Raw genomic sequence first — 14,389 nt, 5'->3', positions numbered from 1 at the left:
AATCAGCCAATCATGTGGCAGCTGAATTGAATTAAAGCATGCCGACATGGTCAAAAGATTCAGTTGTTGTTCAGACCAACCATCAGAATGGAGGAAGAAATATGATCTAAATGATTTTGACCATGGAATGACAGTCAGTGACAATATCTCAAAAGCTGCTGATCTCCTGGGATTCTTATGCATAACAGTCCCTAGAGTTTACAGAATATGGTGTGAAAAACAAAAAATATCCAGGGAGAGGCAGATTTTTGGGCAGAAGTGCCTTGTTAATGAGAGAGATCGGAGGAGAATGTCCAGACTGATTCAGGCTGACAGGAAGGTGACTGTCACTCAAATAACCACACATTACAACAGTGATGTGCAGAAGAGCGTCTCTGAACGCACAGCACGTTGAACCTTGGAGTGGATGGGCTACCGCAGCAAAAGACATAATGGGTTCCACTCCTGTACCTGAAAAAAAAAGTGGCCGCTGAGTTTAGGTCCCACTGTACTCCAGTTATTTCCAGTCTCTTTCTCTGCATTTAGATAAGTACGCCTCTTTGATTCCTCTTGCGGAAATACATGACACACTTTCTTACATTAAACACATTTGCCAAGTGTTCGCCCATTTACGGAACCTATCTGTATCCTGTTGCCGAGTCCAAATATGATGATTACAGGTTGCCCTCTCACCTTTAACTATGAATTGTAGGTCTACAGACCAAGTGCTGCAAAGTGGGATTAAGCTCAAGGATATTTTCAACTGACAGGGATATAGTGAATCAAATGTGTCTGGTGTTGTAAATTTCCAATGCAAACAAAATCTTTCAATCTACCATAACGCGATCTTTTCACCTTAAAGAAACAGGCACGTTTAAATAATTCCCAACCCAGAACAATAAATTATACATAACTTGCTTAATCCAGACAGTCGGCAAGGAACTAATTAAGTGTAGGATCTAAGATACTTTAGTTCAGGACACTGCCAGCACTGGAAATGTTGTAAGCTAATTTAAAGTGTAGTTGGTGGAAAGTTATTTTTTTGAAGGAAATCAAGGCTGAACAAATTGGAAATTTATGTTTCTTGGAAAAATGAAACCATGCTGATCCTTCATGGAACGATCTAGCCACCCCTTGCTCGTTCACTGCCTCTGCATGTTACAGATATCTATCAAATACCTATCCATTCCCATTTGATATCCCCGATTGACTTTGCACCATCCACACAGCAGCCATCTTAGTCTGTACTTGGAAAAGGAAGCTTGTCTTGCATTCTTTTCTGTATTTTTCACCCATCATTTCAATTAACTCTGTTCTGGAATTGAAGTACAGTAGATTCTGGTTAATTGGGCCATTGGTTAATTGGGTCAGCTGCTTATTTGGGACAATTCTTAAAGAACAAAAACTAATCAAAAAAGGGATTCCTTTCATTTATTTGGGGCAAAGTGCTGCTTAATTGGGGCAGGAGACTGTTGCCAAACATTTTCTAACTAGTGCATGCCATGTGGCTGTTAAGACATTATGCCGTGTGTAGAGAGAACAGTTCCTAAATAACAAACATGAGAGAGAATCTGCAGATCCTGGAAATTCAAGGCAATGTACATAAAATGCTGGAGGAACTCAGCAGGTTAAGCAGTATCTATGGAATTTAACAAACAGTCGACATTTCAGGCTGAGACCCTTCATCAGGACTCTTCAGGAATTTTAAAATCATGTCAGTTGTGTGTGTTTGTGTTTAAAAAGCAGTGATTTTTGTCCCTGATAGTTTCCAAGAAATAAACAATTTAAAACTATGGCTCACTGTGGTTTCAAGCATTCAGACTTGGAAAAATGCAAGAAACGGTCAGGACTGAAAAATGAAATGTTTTCACTACTTCGTCATGAACTATGAAGAATTTGAAGCTAGCAGCAAGCACCTTGAATGTCACGTTTGATCCCCACCAGACACTCAGCTCTCACCTGTGGCTCCAAGTAGCTGTTTGCACGTGGCAGCAGCCAGGCCCCATATACTGCTTCGACAGGTGGGCTAAACCAGCTGAGGGTAGCTGACAGGTCTCATACTGCAGAAGTATTGAGGCCATGATCACCCAGCATCAGCTGCAGTGGCTGGGGCACGTGATAAGGATGCCCCCATGTCGGCTACCCTGCAGAGTGTTATATGGCCAGCTACATCATGGTTGACACTCAGCTGGAGGGCTGAAGGAGCGCTATAAGGATCAGATGAAGAACGCTTTAAGGAAGTGCAAGATCAGACCCGAGGACCTGGAGGATGTTGCTGCTGACCGTAACACTTGGCGTCAGCTGTGTAGGGATGGGGTTCGTATCCTGGAGATGGAAAGAACAACTAGAAGACAGCAGAAGAGAGCCAGGAGAAATGCAGCCATGGTTGCCATCACTACCACATATACATGTCCCACCTGCAGTAGAACTTGTGGGTCCAGAATAGGACTGTATAGTCATCAAAGATCTCACAGTTAAAGGAGTGGATGTTGTCATCGGATTCCGATGGCCAGCCGAAGAAGAAGACTCCAGCGAGATGGGGACATGCCTGTCTCGGCATGTGCAGTCTGCTCTGGTGAACTGGACAGACGAGATCAACTCAGAAGGCGGCTCTGCAAAGCTACGTGGAGAGTGAAGGGCCTGACGAGGCACGGAAGACGACATGGTCATCCATTGCAACCAGGGAAGACTTTAGTTGTGATGACTACTTATCCCACTGGACCTCAGATGTCTGAAGTCGAGTGAATGGAACTGCCCCAGTGCAACAGCTTTTCCACTTTTAAAACTTCCCTGTACAGGTTTCCCCGTGTCGGGTATGAGGACAACCACCAGTAGTATCGGTGGTGTTCTAATTTGATTTCTATTTCATTGAAATACATAATTTGTTACTCAGTTTAAAAAGTAGTTTTTCTTTTTTTTTTGAAACATTTTTAAAACTATTTTCATGAAACTTCGGCTACTTGGGGCAGCTGCTTAATTGGCCCAAAATATACTGGCCCGGATGTGTCCCAATTAACTGGAATCCACTGTGTTTATTAATTGAACATAATTCTACTTCTCCCATCCAAAGCCTTCAGAGCTTTGTACACTATCATGAAGTTGCTTTTAATCTGTGCTTCAGGGACTTTGTAGCCTTTACTGTGATCATTCTGGGTTGATGAAAGAGTAAAGCAAGTTGGTGTTTTTTTTCTATCAGGTTATTCAATGTAACTGATTTTTATTTCTGCAGTGAGAATTGATCAGAGTCCCATATCCCCAATGGAGACTAAAACTGACAGTGAAGAAGACGATGACTCCCCTAGCATGTCCTTCGACAGTGTTCACGAGAGCACCTCTGCCATTCTCAATATGTCAGGGGCAGGGAGAGAGTAAGTACTCACACTGTTGTTGCCTTCTATTGTACATTTGTAGGAAGCCAGCTGTCAGTATGCAAGACCAATGTGCTCAGCAGTTTTAGTTGTCTTGGCTCTCCCTTTGAGTGTTTTGTGCTGCCTGAATTAATACGTACGTATTGCCATATAATCCAAACAGTCAGGAATATGTCATTTCCACTAGCTGGACAGTACTTTGTTTTTGGATCTATTGTGAAAAGAACATCTAAAGGTGGTTGGTGGTTGATGTGCCTCTAATAAACATGGAGATAACCCTTGGTAGATGGCATTAATTACTTTAAAAAAAGTTGCACACTTATTTTGATTCCAAAAGAGCACAACTAGCTTCTATATGGGTACAACTATTTGGAAGTCACAGTAATATATGTAAGATTTTTGTTTGAGAAAATCCCCAGTAATGTGTGTGCAGCGGGTAAAGAACTCTGATTGATGTGACTGAGCGGTGTTATTTGCTTCTATTTCTGTAGGGAGGACTCTGTTTGGCCCATTGACCCGTCTCGCTTGCTTGATGATCCATTTGGGTGAGTGCTCAAGCCAGAGTGTGTAGGGAACGGCCAGGAATGGTCGTCTCTCATGAACATGGACATAACCCATGATAGTGGTGGACTGTTGGTAAACACATCAAGTTGCCTTCATATCAGCTGGGGCAACATAAGTCAGTGCACCATGGGCTTCGTATATTTTTTAAGGAGTTTCCTCACTGGAACTGAGCCCAATGGGCCTCGAATCCATTCTTGAGCTTGGGTCAGGTTCATGGTGGCTGCGGTTTGATCAAGTTTTGTGGTTTCTTTCTCGCAGCAGGAATCTAGTCTTTGTCACTTGTCTCAGCAGTGAAGTAGTTCTTAGGGATGCACTAAACTGAGGGCAACCAAACTGAGAAATTTTGGGCACAATAAGAAAATAACAAATAGCGTCAAGTGGCAACATACACAAAATGCAGGAGGCACGCATTGGGTCCTAGAGCATATAGCATAGAAACAGGCCTTTGGCCCACCATGTGCATGCTAACCATTGCACTTATCTATGTGAATTTCATTTACCAGCTGAAAGGACACAACCTCATTCGCCAATCTGCCTCAAATTATTCCTGACTCTGGCAAGTAAGGGAACCAGCTGCTTGTAATCTGCAGCCTCACTGCTTCAGGGAAGGATAAGGCACTTGAGATTTTTGGTCCCTGCAAGCCTCTCTGTGCAAGCAGCAGTCACTTGGCAGTCAAGGGACCTTCCCGCAACCCCAGCAGGGATGGCTCTGCAGAACGGTGCTGGATAGCAACTTCTATGGAACCACACATGTGCAAGGAATCAATGTTTCTCGAAGAGAAAGAAGAAAACTGGACAAAAAAGAAGAATGAGGCTTAATTGGAAAGTATTGGCACTTGGCAATATGTTCCTGTCAGGGTTAAAGGCAAAATGAATAAAAATAAGGAACCTTAGTTCTCGAGGGATATTGGAACTCTGATAAAGAAGAAGAGAGAATGTATAACTGGTGTAGACAACAGGGAGGAAATAAGATGCTTGAGGAGTATAAAAAGAATAAGAAAACACTTAAAGAAATTAGGAGGACTAAAAGAAGACATGAGGTTGCTTTGGCAGACAGGGTGAAGGATAATCCTAAGAGCTTCTACAGGTATATTAAGAGCAAAAGGATAGTAAGGGATAAAATTGGTCCTCTTGAAGATCAGAGTGGTCGGCTATGTATGGAACCAAAAGAAATGGGAGAGATATTAAATGGGTTTTTTGCATCTGTATTTAATAAGGAAACTGGAATGGAGTCTATGGAAACAAGGCAAACAAGTAGGGAGGTCATGGAACTTATACAGATTAAAGAGGAAGAGGTGCTTGATGTCTTGAGGCAAATCAGAGTAGATAAATCCCCAGGACCTTGAAGGAGACTAGTGTTGAAATTTCAGGGGCCCTGGCAGAAATATTTAAAATGTCGATATCCACAGGTCAGGTGCCAGAGGATTTGTGGATAGCTCATTTTAGTTCAGTTGATTAAAAAAGGCTCAAAAAGTAAGCTGGGGAATTATAGGCCGGTAAGTTTGACATCGGTAGTAGGTAAATTATTGGAAGGAATACTAAGAGAAAGGATCTACAAGTATTTGGATAGACAGGGACTTATTAGAAAAAGTCAGCATGGCTTTGTGCATGCTAGGTCATGTTTAACCAATCTATTAGAGTTTTTCGAGGAGGTTACAAGGAAAGTGGATGAAGGGAAGGCAGTGGATGGTTGTCTGCATGGACTTCAGTAAGGCCTTTGGCAAGGTCAGGCATGGGAGGTCAGTTAGGAAGATTCAGTCACTAGGTATACGTGGAGAGGTAGTAAATTGGATTAGACATTGGCTCAATGGAAGAAGCCAGAGAGTGGTGGTGGAGGATTGCTTCTCTGAGTGGAGGTCTGTGACTAGTGGTGTGCCGCAGGGATCAGTGCTGGGTCCATTGTTATTTGTCATCTATATCAATGATCTGGATGATAATGTGGCAAATTGGATCAGCAAATTTGCTGATGATACAAAGATTGAAGGTGTAGTGGACAGTGAGGAAGGTTTTCAAAGCTTGCAGAGGGATTTGGACCAGTTGGAGGAATGGGCTGAAAAATGGCAGATGGAGTTTAATGCGGACAAGTGTGAGGTATTGCACTTCGGAAGGTCAAACCAAGGTAGAACATACAAGGTAAGTGGTAGGACACTGAGGAGTGCAGTAGAACAGAGGGATCTGGGAATACAGATACATAATTCCCTAAAAGTGGCGTCACAAGTAGATAGGGTCGTAAAGAGAGCTTTTGGTACATTGGCCTTTAGAAATTAAAGTATTGAGTGTAAGAGTTGGAATGTAATGGTAAGGTTGCATAAGACATTGGTGAGACTGAATTTGGAGTATTGTGTGTAGTTTTGGTCACCTAATTACAGGAAGGATATTAATAAGGTTGAAAGAGTGCAGAGAAGGTTTACAAGGAAGTTGTCGGGACTTGAGAAACTGAGTTACAGAGAAAGGTTGAATAGGTTAGGACTTTATTCCCTGGAGCTTAGGAGAATGAGGGGTGATTTGATAGAGGTGTATAAAATTATGATGGGTGTAGATTGTGTGAATGCAAGCAGGCTTTTTTCCACTGAGGCTAGGGGAGAAAAAAAACCAGAGGTCATAGGTTAAGGATGAAGGGGGAAATGCTTAAAGGGAACATTCTTCATGCAGAGAGTGGTGGGAGTGTGCAGTGAGCTGCCAGATGAAGTGGTGAATACGGGTTCACTTCTGACATTTAAGAAAAACTTGGACAGGTATATGGATGAGAGGGGTTTGGAGGGATATGGCCCAGGTGCAGGTCAGTGGGACTAGGCAGAAAAATGGTTCGGCACAGCCAAGAGGGGCCAAAAGGCTGGTTTCTGTGCTGTAATGTTCTATGGTTCTATGGCAAAGTTGTGTCTTGTAGGAGTGTCAACAGAAATCGTCACGAGTGTAATTACTTCTCATGTACACTTTATTCCAACCACACACATGGCTATTTTGTATATTTATTAAAAAGCCCCGCCCCCAAAATGTAATAACGTAGAACTTAACAGACTGCATGAATTCTGCCTAATGAAATTAAGGAGTCCCTACAATCTTCATATTAAGAGCATGGAGTATATATATTCACACATGCTTTATAACATTTTTATGGATTACTCACAGGTTGAGTTCTTTGTCACCTCTGCCTTTCACAGTGGCAGTGCCTAGATGTTGAACTGAGATGTGAATATTGAGGAGCATCAGTTCCATTGCAATGAAATTACTACAGCTTCACTATTGTATCACTGACACCATAGGGTTCGGGTTAAATTATAGCATTTCCACTAGCCTTTCTGTGGGGGGGGGGGGGAATGCTTTCTAACTTCTGACCAGCCTATCCAGTTTGACAGTCAAATTGAATTTGCCCTCTCCCACACTCACTCCTCCCCCATTAAGTTCGAAGCTGACTAAAAGTCTGCCTTTGAAGGTGCTATATCAATGGAGGGCAACATTTCATTTCATCGCCACATGTTTTTAATGAGGATTATAAGCTGATTTTTTTGGGATAAATTTACGTTTTTCATTGTGAGTTTTACTTTAATTCAGATGAGTTGGTCACTTTGAGACTCCAGAATCAGCCTACTTACTGTGGTACTTCCGAAGAATTGCTCAGTTCCTGCAGTGAGTCAGCATGTGATGCTCCTGACCCTCTGATCAGTGCTAGCTTGCCACGCCTTGCCACAGGGCAACAGGCCCCCGTGATGAAGTCACAGTGCACCACACCCACTTGCGGGACCAGGTCACACAGCAGCAACAGTTGTTCAGAAAGCTGTGTGCATTGCACCATGTCTGACAGTAATGCAGACACTTGTATCAAAAACCACAAAGACAGGGCTCTGCAGTTTTAAGCCAAATATAACTGAATCACTAATGAATGGGTTCCTTGAGAGTTCAATAATGGTTCAGAGATACAACTTGATCACTCATTCATAGACCTCCATTTCTGTTTTTAGTGTTAAACAACAATTCTTCTGTTTACTAGGGCATTTCCTGTTTTAATTAAGTGAGCTGTCTGAATAATTCAGTGAAAGTTTAAAGTTGGTTCTGATAATTTCTGTGGCTGAAAGTGGTATATGCATTGTTTTCATTTTCCTTGTACAGTACTGTGTGGAGCTCTTAGGCACATGAAAAATCCGTAAAGTGAAGATGCTTTCAAAAATAATGAAATTAAAAGTTTCTGAATGTCAAAAATGACAACAGAGCAGTAAACAGTGAAAAGCTAAATCAAATCAATATTTGATGTGACTACCCTTTGCCTTTAAAACTGCATCAATTCTCTTGGGTACACTGTTGTGCATTTTCATAAGAAAATAGGCAGGTAGGTTGTTCCAAGCATCTTGGAGAACTTGCCACAATTCTGCAGACTTTGGCTGTCTTGCCAGCATCTGTCTCTCTAAGAGTCCCGACAGCCTCGATGATGTTGAGATCAGGGCTCTGTGGAGGCCATATTGTCTGTTGCAGAACCCCCTTGTTCTTCTTTTCTTTATGATGTTGGCCATGTGTTTGGGGTCATTGTGCTGCTACAGAGTGGAACTGGGGACGATCGGACACCAGCCTGTGATATTATGTGGTGGATGAGAATCTGCTTGTATTCTCAGTGTTGAGGATCCTGTTAATTCTGACCAGACCACCAACTCCACTTGCAGAAATCCAGATGTAGGGAACCTCCATCGTGCTTTCTGGTTGGCTGCAGACAGTCGTCCATGTAGCGCTCTTCAGCTCCTCGACGGACAGACTGCCTCCTGTTTGAGCCAAAGATTTTAAATTTTGACTTGTCAGTCCAGAGCACTTGCTCCCATCGTTAATCGTTAATATTTTGTGCATTGGTGAGTCTCTTGGTTTTGTTTCCACTTGAGAGGAATAGCTATTTGACAGCAACTCTTCCATGAAGACCACTCCTGACAAGATAGTACTTGGGTTCCAGTGGTTTCTGTGAGTTCAGAGCTGATAGCAGTGCTAGACTTCTGAGTTAGACGCCAGATTGATGTATCTCTTGTCTGCTGCACTCAGTTTCTATGGCTGACCACTGTGTTTTTGGTCCTCAACCTTCCCCATTTCTTTGTTTCTTTGGAAGCACTTGGATAGCACATATTAAAACTCCTGTTTGCTGTGAAATTTCTGCTTGGAGAGACCTTGCTGATGCAGGATGACCACCTTGTGTCTTGTTACTAAGCTCAGTCTTGCCATGGTGTAAAAATTGATGGTTTGAAGGTTAAACTGACACATCTGCCACACCCTCACCTTTTAGTTTAGATGTCCTTTGCCCAGTTTGATTCCATCGACACCCGTTTCTGTTTCAGTTAATCAGTTCAGTTCATTCAACTCATTATGTCCTTGATCATTAGCATCCTGTTTGTTATCTTTGTTCAATGGGCCATCATTCCAAAACTGAAACCGGTTCTAGAGTTGACAAACTTCCCACAACTAGAAGAGGAGGAGGAGAGGCAGCGACAGCAAACTCCTCTCGAATGATACAGCCTTCCGGGATAAATGGGTTTCAGAAACATCCATCTGCCGTCAGCTTTAACTACGAGCAGCAATGCATCAGTATGGAGTTTGCTGGCCAATTTACTTCAGAAGGAAGTTGGTTGGTCTGTTTGCCAGTTGTATGTTGCAGTCAATTTATTTATGTTATATAGAATGTATTAAAATTTCCCAGTAGAAGACCTCACTGCCCCCTGTTGGTGGTGTTTTTTTTCCAGGTAATTAAAGACTGATGATTTTTATAAATATAGATGCCTAGCGACCGGATTAAACAGGTGAGGTTGTGCAACGCAATTGTCATGGAGGAGCTGGGTCGAAGGGACTGTTCACTTCAGCTCCTCTTCTGTGCCAGCTTCCCATGACCTTCAGTTCCTTAATCATTCAGATATATCTATTGATACTGTCTCCACTGATCTCAGAGACAGAGAATTCCAAAGATTCACACTGTAGCGGTGTGCTGCACACAGCGCTGCAATAACGACACGGAGTTGGTGAGCTGCAGTTGCAAAAGAGATTTATTCAAACTTCACGGCCTCGCTTTAAAGCCTTCCTGATCCCGCCCTCCCTGGGCGGGAATGCTGTAGGGGGCGCGTATTCATAGTCCCGTCCCGTGCGCGGGCTTTTCCCCTTGCTGGTGAAGCAGGCTTGGCGCCCTCTTTGGGACCTGCCTCAATGCCGGCGCGCGCCGATTTGTGAGCCGGTTCGAGTGCGCTGGGAAGTGGGTCGCCACATAACCCCCCCCCCCCCCCAGAACCGGCGATACATCTGGGTCAAACAGAGTCTGGGTCGGACTCTGTTTGGGAGGTCTGCCACTGCGCTGAACCTCGACCGGTTGCGCCACGTCCACATGGGCCGGTTTGAGTCGGTCCACCGTGAAAACCTCCTCTCTCCCCCCAACGTCCAGCGCGAGTGTGGACCCGTTGTTTCTGATCACCGTAAACGGCCCCTTGTAGGGCCGCTGTAGTGGTGTCCGCCCCGTCGTACAAAAACGAACTTACAGTTTTGCAGGTCTTTGGGTACGCAGGTCAGGTTCTGCCCATGCTGCGAAGTGGGTATGGGGGCCAGGTTACCGAGCCTCTCGCGTAGTCTGCCCAGGACTTCCTCTTGCCCCCTTGGGGCTGGTATGAACTCTCCTGGGATGACCTGGGGTGCACCGTACACCAGCTCGGCTGACAAGGTGTGCAGATCCTCTTTGGGTGCCGTGCGGATTCCGAGCAGAACCCAGGGAAGCTCGTCCACCCAGTTAGGCCCTTTGAGGCGGGCCATGAGAGTCGACTTCAGGTGACTTTGAAAATGCTCCACCAGGCCGTTGGACTGTAGGTGGTAGGCAGTTGAGTGGTGCAGCTGTGTCCCCAAAAGGCTGGCCATAGCTGACCAGAGGCTGGAGGTGAACTGGGCGCCTCTGTCGGAGGTAATGTGGGCTGGTACATCAAAGCGGGATACCCAGGTGGCAATCAGTGCCCGGGCACAATATTCGGAGGTGGTGTCGGTGAGTGGGACCGCCTCTGGCCATCTTGTGAACCGGTCCACGATAGTCAGGAGGTGCCGCGTTCCTCGCGACACTGGCAGGGGGCCCACGATATCCACATGAATGTGGTCGAAACGCCGGTGGGTGGGGTGGAACTGCTGCGGCAGAGCTTTGGTGTGCCGCTGCACCTTGGCTGTTTGGCAGTGCATGCACGTTCTGGCCCATTCACTGACCTGCTTGCGGAGTCCGTGCCAAACGAACCTGTTGGCTACCATCTGGACAGTTGTCCTGATGGAGGGGTGCGCTAAGTTGTGAATGGAGTCGAAAACGCGCCGCTGCCAGGCTGCTGGCGTGATGGGGCGGGGTTGGCCAGTGGTGACGTCACAGAGTAGGGTCCTCTCACCTGGGCCTACGGGGAGGTCCTGGAGCTGCAAACCGGAGACTGCGGTTCTGTAACTAGGGATCTCCTCATCTGCCTGCTGCGCCTCCGTCAGTGCTTCATAGTCTACCCCTTGGACAGGGCTTGGACGTTAGGGCAGGAGAGGGCGTCTGCCACGACAATGTCCTTTCCTGAGACATGCCGGACATCCGTCGTGTATTCGGAGATGTAGGACAGGTGTCGCTGTTGGCGGGACGACCAGGGGTCAGATGTTTTCGTGAACGCAAAGGTAAGCGGTTTGTGGTCCGTGAACGCGGTGAAGGGCCTACCTTCTAAGAAGTACCCGAAGTGCCGGATTGCCAGGTATAGCGCTAACAGTTCCCGGTCGAAAGCACTGTATTTGAGCTCGGGTGGTCGTAGGTGTTGGCTGATAAACGCCAGGGGTTGCCAGCGACCCTCGATGAGTTGTTCCAGCACCCCACCGACTGCCGTGTTGGATGCGTCCACTGTGAGGGTGGTAGGGACATCCGTTCTGGGATGCACTAGCATTGTGGCGTTTGCCAAGGCTTCTGTGGTTTTAATGAAAGCGGCTGCGGACTCGTCGTCCCAGGTAATGTCCTTGCCCTTACCCGACATCAGAGCGAACAGGGGCGCATGATTCGGGCAGCTGAAGGGAGGAAGCGGTGATAGAAATTCACCATACCCACAAATTCCTGAAGGCCTTTGATTGTGTTGGGTCGGGAGAAATGGCGGACCGCGTCTACCTTGGTGGGCAGAGGGGTTGCCTCGTCTTTAGTAATCCTGTGGCCCAGGAAGTCAATGATGTCGAGCCCGAACTGGCATTTGGCCGGGTTGATTGTCAGGCCGTATTCACTCAGTTGGGCGTAGAGTTGACGGAGGTGGGACAGATGTTCCTGACGACTGCTGCTGGCTATGAGGATGTCGTCCAAATAGATGAAAGCGAAGTCCAGGTCGTGTCCATTAACCGCTGAAACGTCTGTGCGGCATTCTTCAGGCCGAATGGCATGCGGAGGAACTCGAAAGGGGTGATGAGAGCCGTTTTGGGGACGTTGTCCGGATGTATCGGGAATTGATGGTATCCCCGGATGAGGTCTGCCTTGGAGAAGATCCGTGTGCCGTGCAGGTTTGCTGCGAAGTCCTGAATGCGGCACAGGGTAGCGGTCCAGTGTTGTAGCCTTGTTCAGCCTGCGGTAGTCGCAGCATGGTCTCCAGCCCCCTGTTGCTTTGGGCACCATGTGCAGGGGGAGGCCCATGGGCTGTCGGACCGCTGTATGATCCCCAATTCCTCCATCCTCTTGAACTCCTCCTTCGCCAGTCGGAGCTTGTCCGGGGGAAGCCTTCGAGCACAGGCGTGGAGGGATGGGCCCTGTGTCGGGATGTGGTGCTGTACACCGTGTCTGGGCACGGCTGCCATGAACTGCGGTGCCAGAACCGATGGGAAATCCGCCAGGACTCTGGTGAAGTCGTTGTCGGACAGCGTGATGGAGTCTAGGTGTGGGGCCGGCAACTGAGCTTCACCCAGGGAGAACGTTTGAAAGGTCTTGGCGTGGACCAGCCTCTGCCTCGGCAGGTCGACCAGTAGGCTGTGAACTCGCAAAAAATCCGTTCCCAGGAGCGGTTGGGCTATGGCGGCCAGTGTGAAGTCCCACATGAACCGGCTGGAGCCGAACTGCAGCTGCACTGTGTGGGTGCCGTAGGTCCTTACTGTGCTGCCGTTCACGGCCCTCAGGATGGGACCCAGTTCTCTGTTGCGGGTGCCGTAACTCGTCGGAGATAAGACGTTGATCTCGGCTCCGGTGGTCGACCAAAAAGTGGCGTCCTGATTGCTTGTCACAGATATACCAGAGGCTATCCCAATGGCCAGCCACTGTAGCCATCAGCGGCGGCTGGCCCTGGCGTTTCCCGGGAACTTGCAGGATGGGCTACAGCAGTGGGCTTCTGCGCCCCACCGTTGGTGGTAGAAGCACCATTGTTCGTTGGTCTCCTCACCCCTGCCTCTGGGGTTTGCGGGCTCTGTGGCCGGGCCTGGTCTGGTTTGCTGCTGGGAGCGTGGCGTGATGATCTGTGCGACGGACGCCCCACTCTCCTTCTTGGCTTTCCACAGCATGTCCGCCTGGGCAGCCACCTTCCGAGGATCGCTGAAATCCGCGTCGGACAGCAGCAGGCGTATGTCCTCGGGCAGCTGCTCCAGGAATGCCTGCTCAGACATGAGGCAGGGCTTGTGTCCTCCAGCCAGGGACAGCATCTCGTTCATCAAAGCTGACGGCGGCCTGTCTCCCAAACCATCCAGGTGCAGTAAGCGGGCAGCTCGCTCGCGCCGTGAGAGTCCGAAAGTCCTTATGAGCAAGGCTTTGAATTCTGTGTATTTGCCGTCCTCCGGGGGAGACTGTAGGAACTCCTCAACCTGGGCGGCTGTCTCCTGGTCGAGGGAGCTCACCACGTAGTAGTAATGTGTGGCATCCGAGGTTATCTGCCGAATGTGGAATTGGGCTTCTGCTTGCTGGAACCGTAGGTGAGGTCACAGCGTCTAGAAGCTTGGCAGTTTTAACGAAACCGCATGAACAGATGCGGCGTCGTTAATCTTCGGCCCAAATATCGTTTGGGCCGTCGGGGTCACCAATTGTAGCGGTGTTCTACACGCAGCGCTGCAATAACGACACGGAGTTGGTGAGCTGCAGTTACAAAAGAGGTTTATTCAAACCTCGCAGCCTCACTTTAAAGCCTTCCTGATCCCGCCCTCCCCGGGCGGGAATGCTGTAGGGGGCGCGTATTCACTGTCCCGTCCCGCGTGCGGGCTTTTCCCCTTGCTGGTGAAGCAGGCTTGGCGCCCTTTTTGGGACTGGCCTTAATGCCGACGCACGCCGCTTTGTGAGCCAGTTCCAGTGCGCTGGGAAGTGAGTCACCACAACACCCTGTTACTGTTTTAAATGATCAGTCCCTTGTAGAAATGTCCTCTTGTTTGTGACTCGCTAGCTTGTAAATATGTCCAGCAATCAGTCTTGTCAATCTTCCTTTGGACTTTATATGCTTGAATAAAGATCCCTCGTTTTTCTAAACTCCAAGCAATACAAAACCCAAGTCATCTCGCCTCTTTTGATATGCAAGGAATTAACCTGATGA

General features: G+C 47.4%; 1 protein-coding gene across 8 annotated transcripts in view; it reads left to right on the top strand.

Moving 5' to 3' along the window:
* LOC140734397 (Krueppel-like factor 12) overlaps window positions 1-14,389 on the top strand; it is a 403,562-nt gene that overhangs the window by 373,639 nt on the left and 15,534 nt on the right. For all 8 annotated transcript variants that reach the window (XM_073058287.1, XM_073058285.1, XM_073058283.1 and 5 more), the window contains 2 exons: window positions 3,209-3,347; window positions 3,839-3,892. In XM_073058287.1, coding sequence (XP_072914388.1) covers window positions 3,209-3,347; window positions 3,839-3,892 — 193 coding nt within the window. The remainder of the gene's footprint in view (window positions 1-3,208; window positions 3,348-3,838; window positions 3,893-14,389) is intronic.

Source organism: Hemitrygon akajei, chromosome 10, assembly GCF_048418815.1.
Source record: "Hemitrygon akajei chromosome 10, sHemAka1.3, whole genome shotgun sequence".
NCBI classification, from domain to species: domain Eukaryota; kingdom Metazoa; phylum Chordata; class Chondrichthyes; order Myliobatiformes; family Dasyatidae; genus Hemitrygon; species Hemitrygon akajei.
Note: the sequence above shows the minus strand (reverse complement) of the source record. Positions and strands in the feature narration are given on the sequence as shown.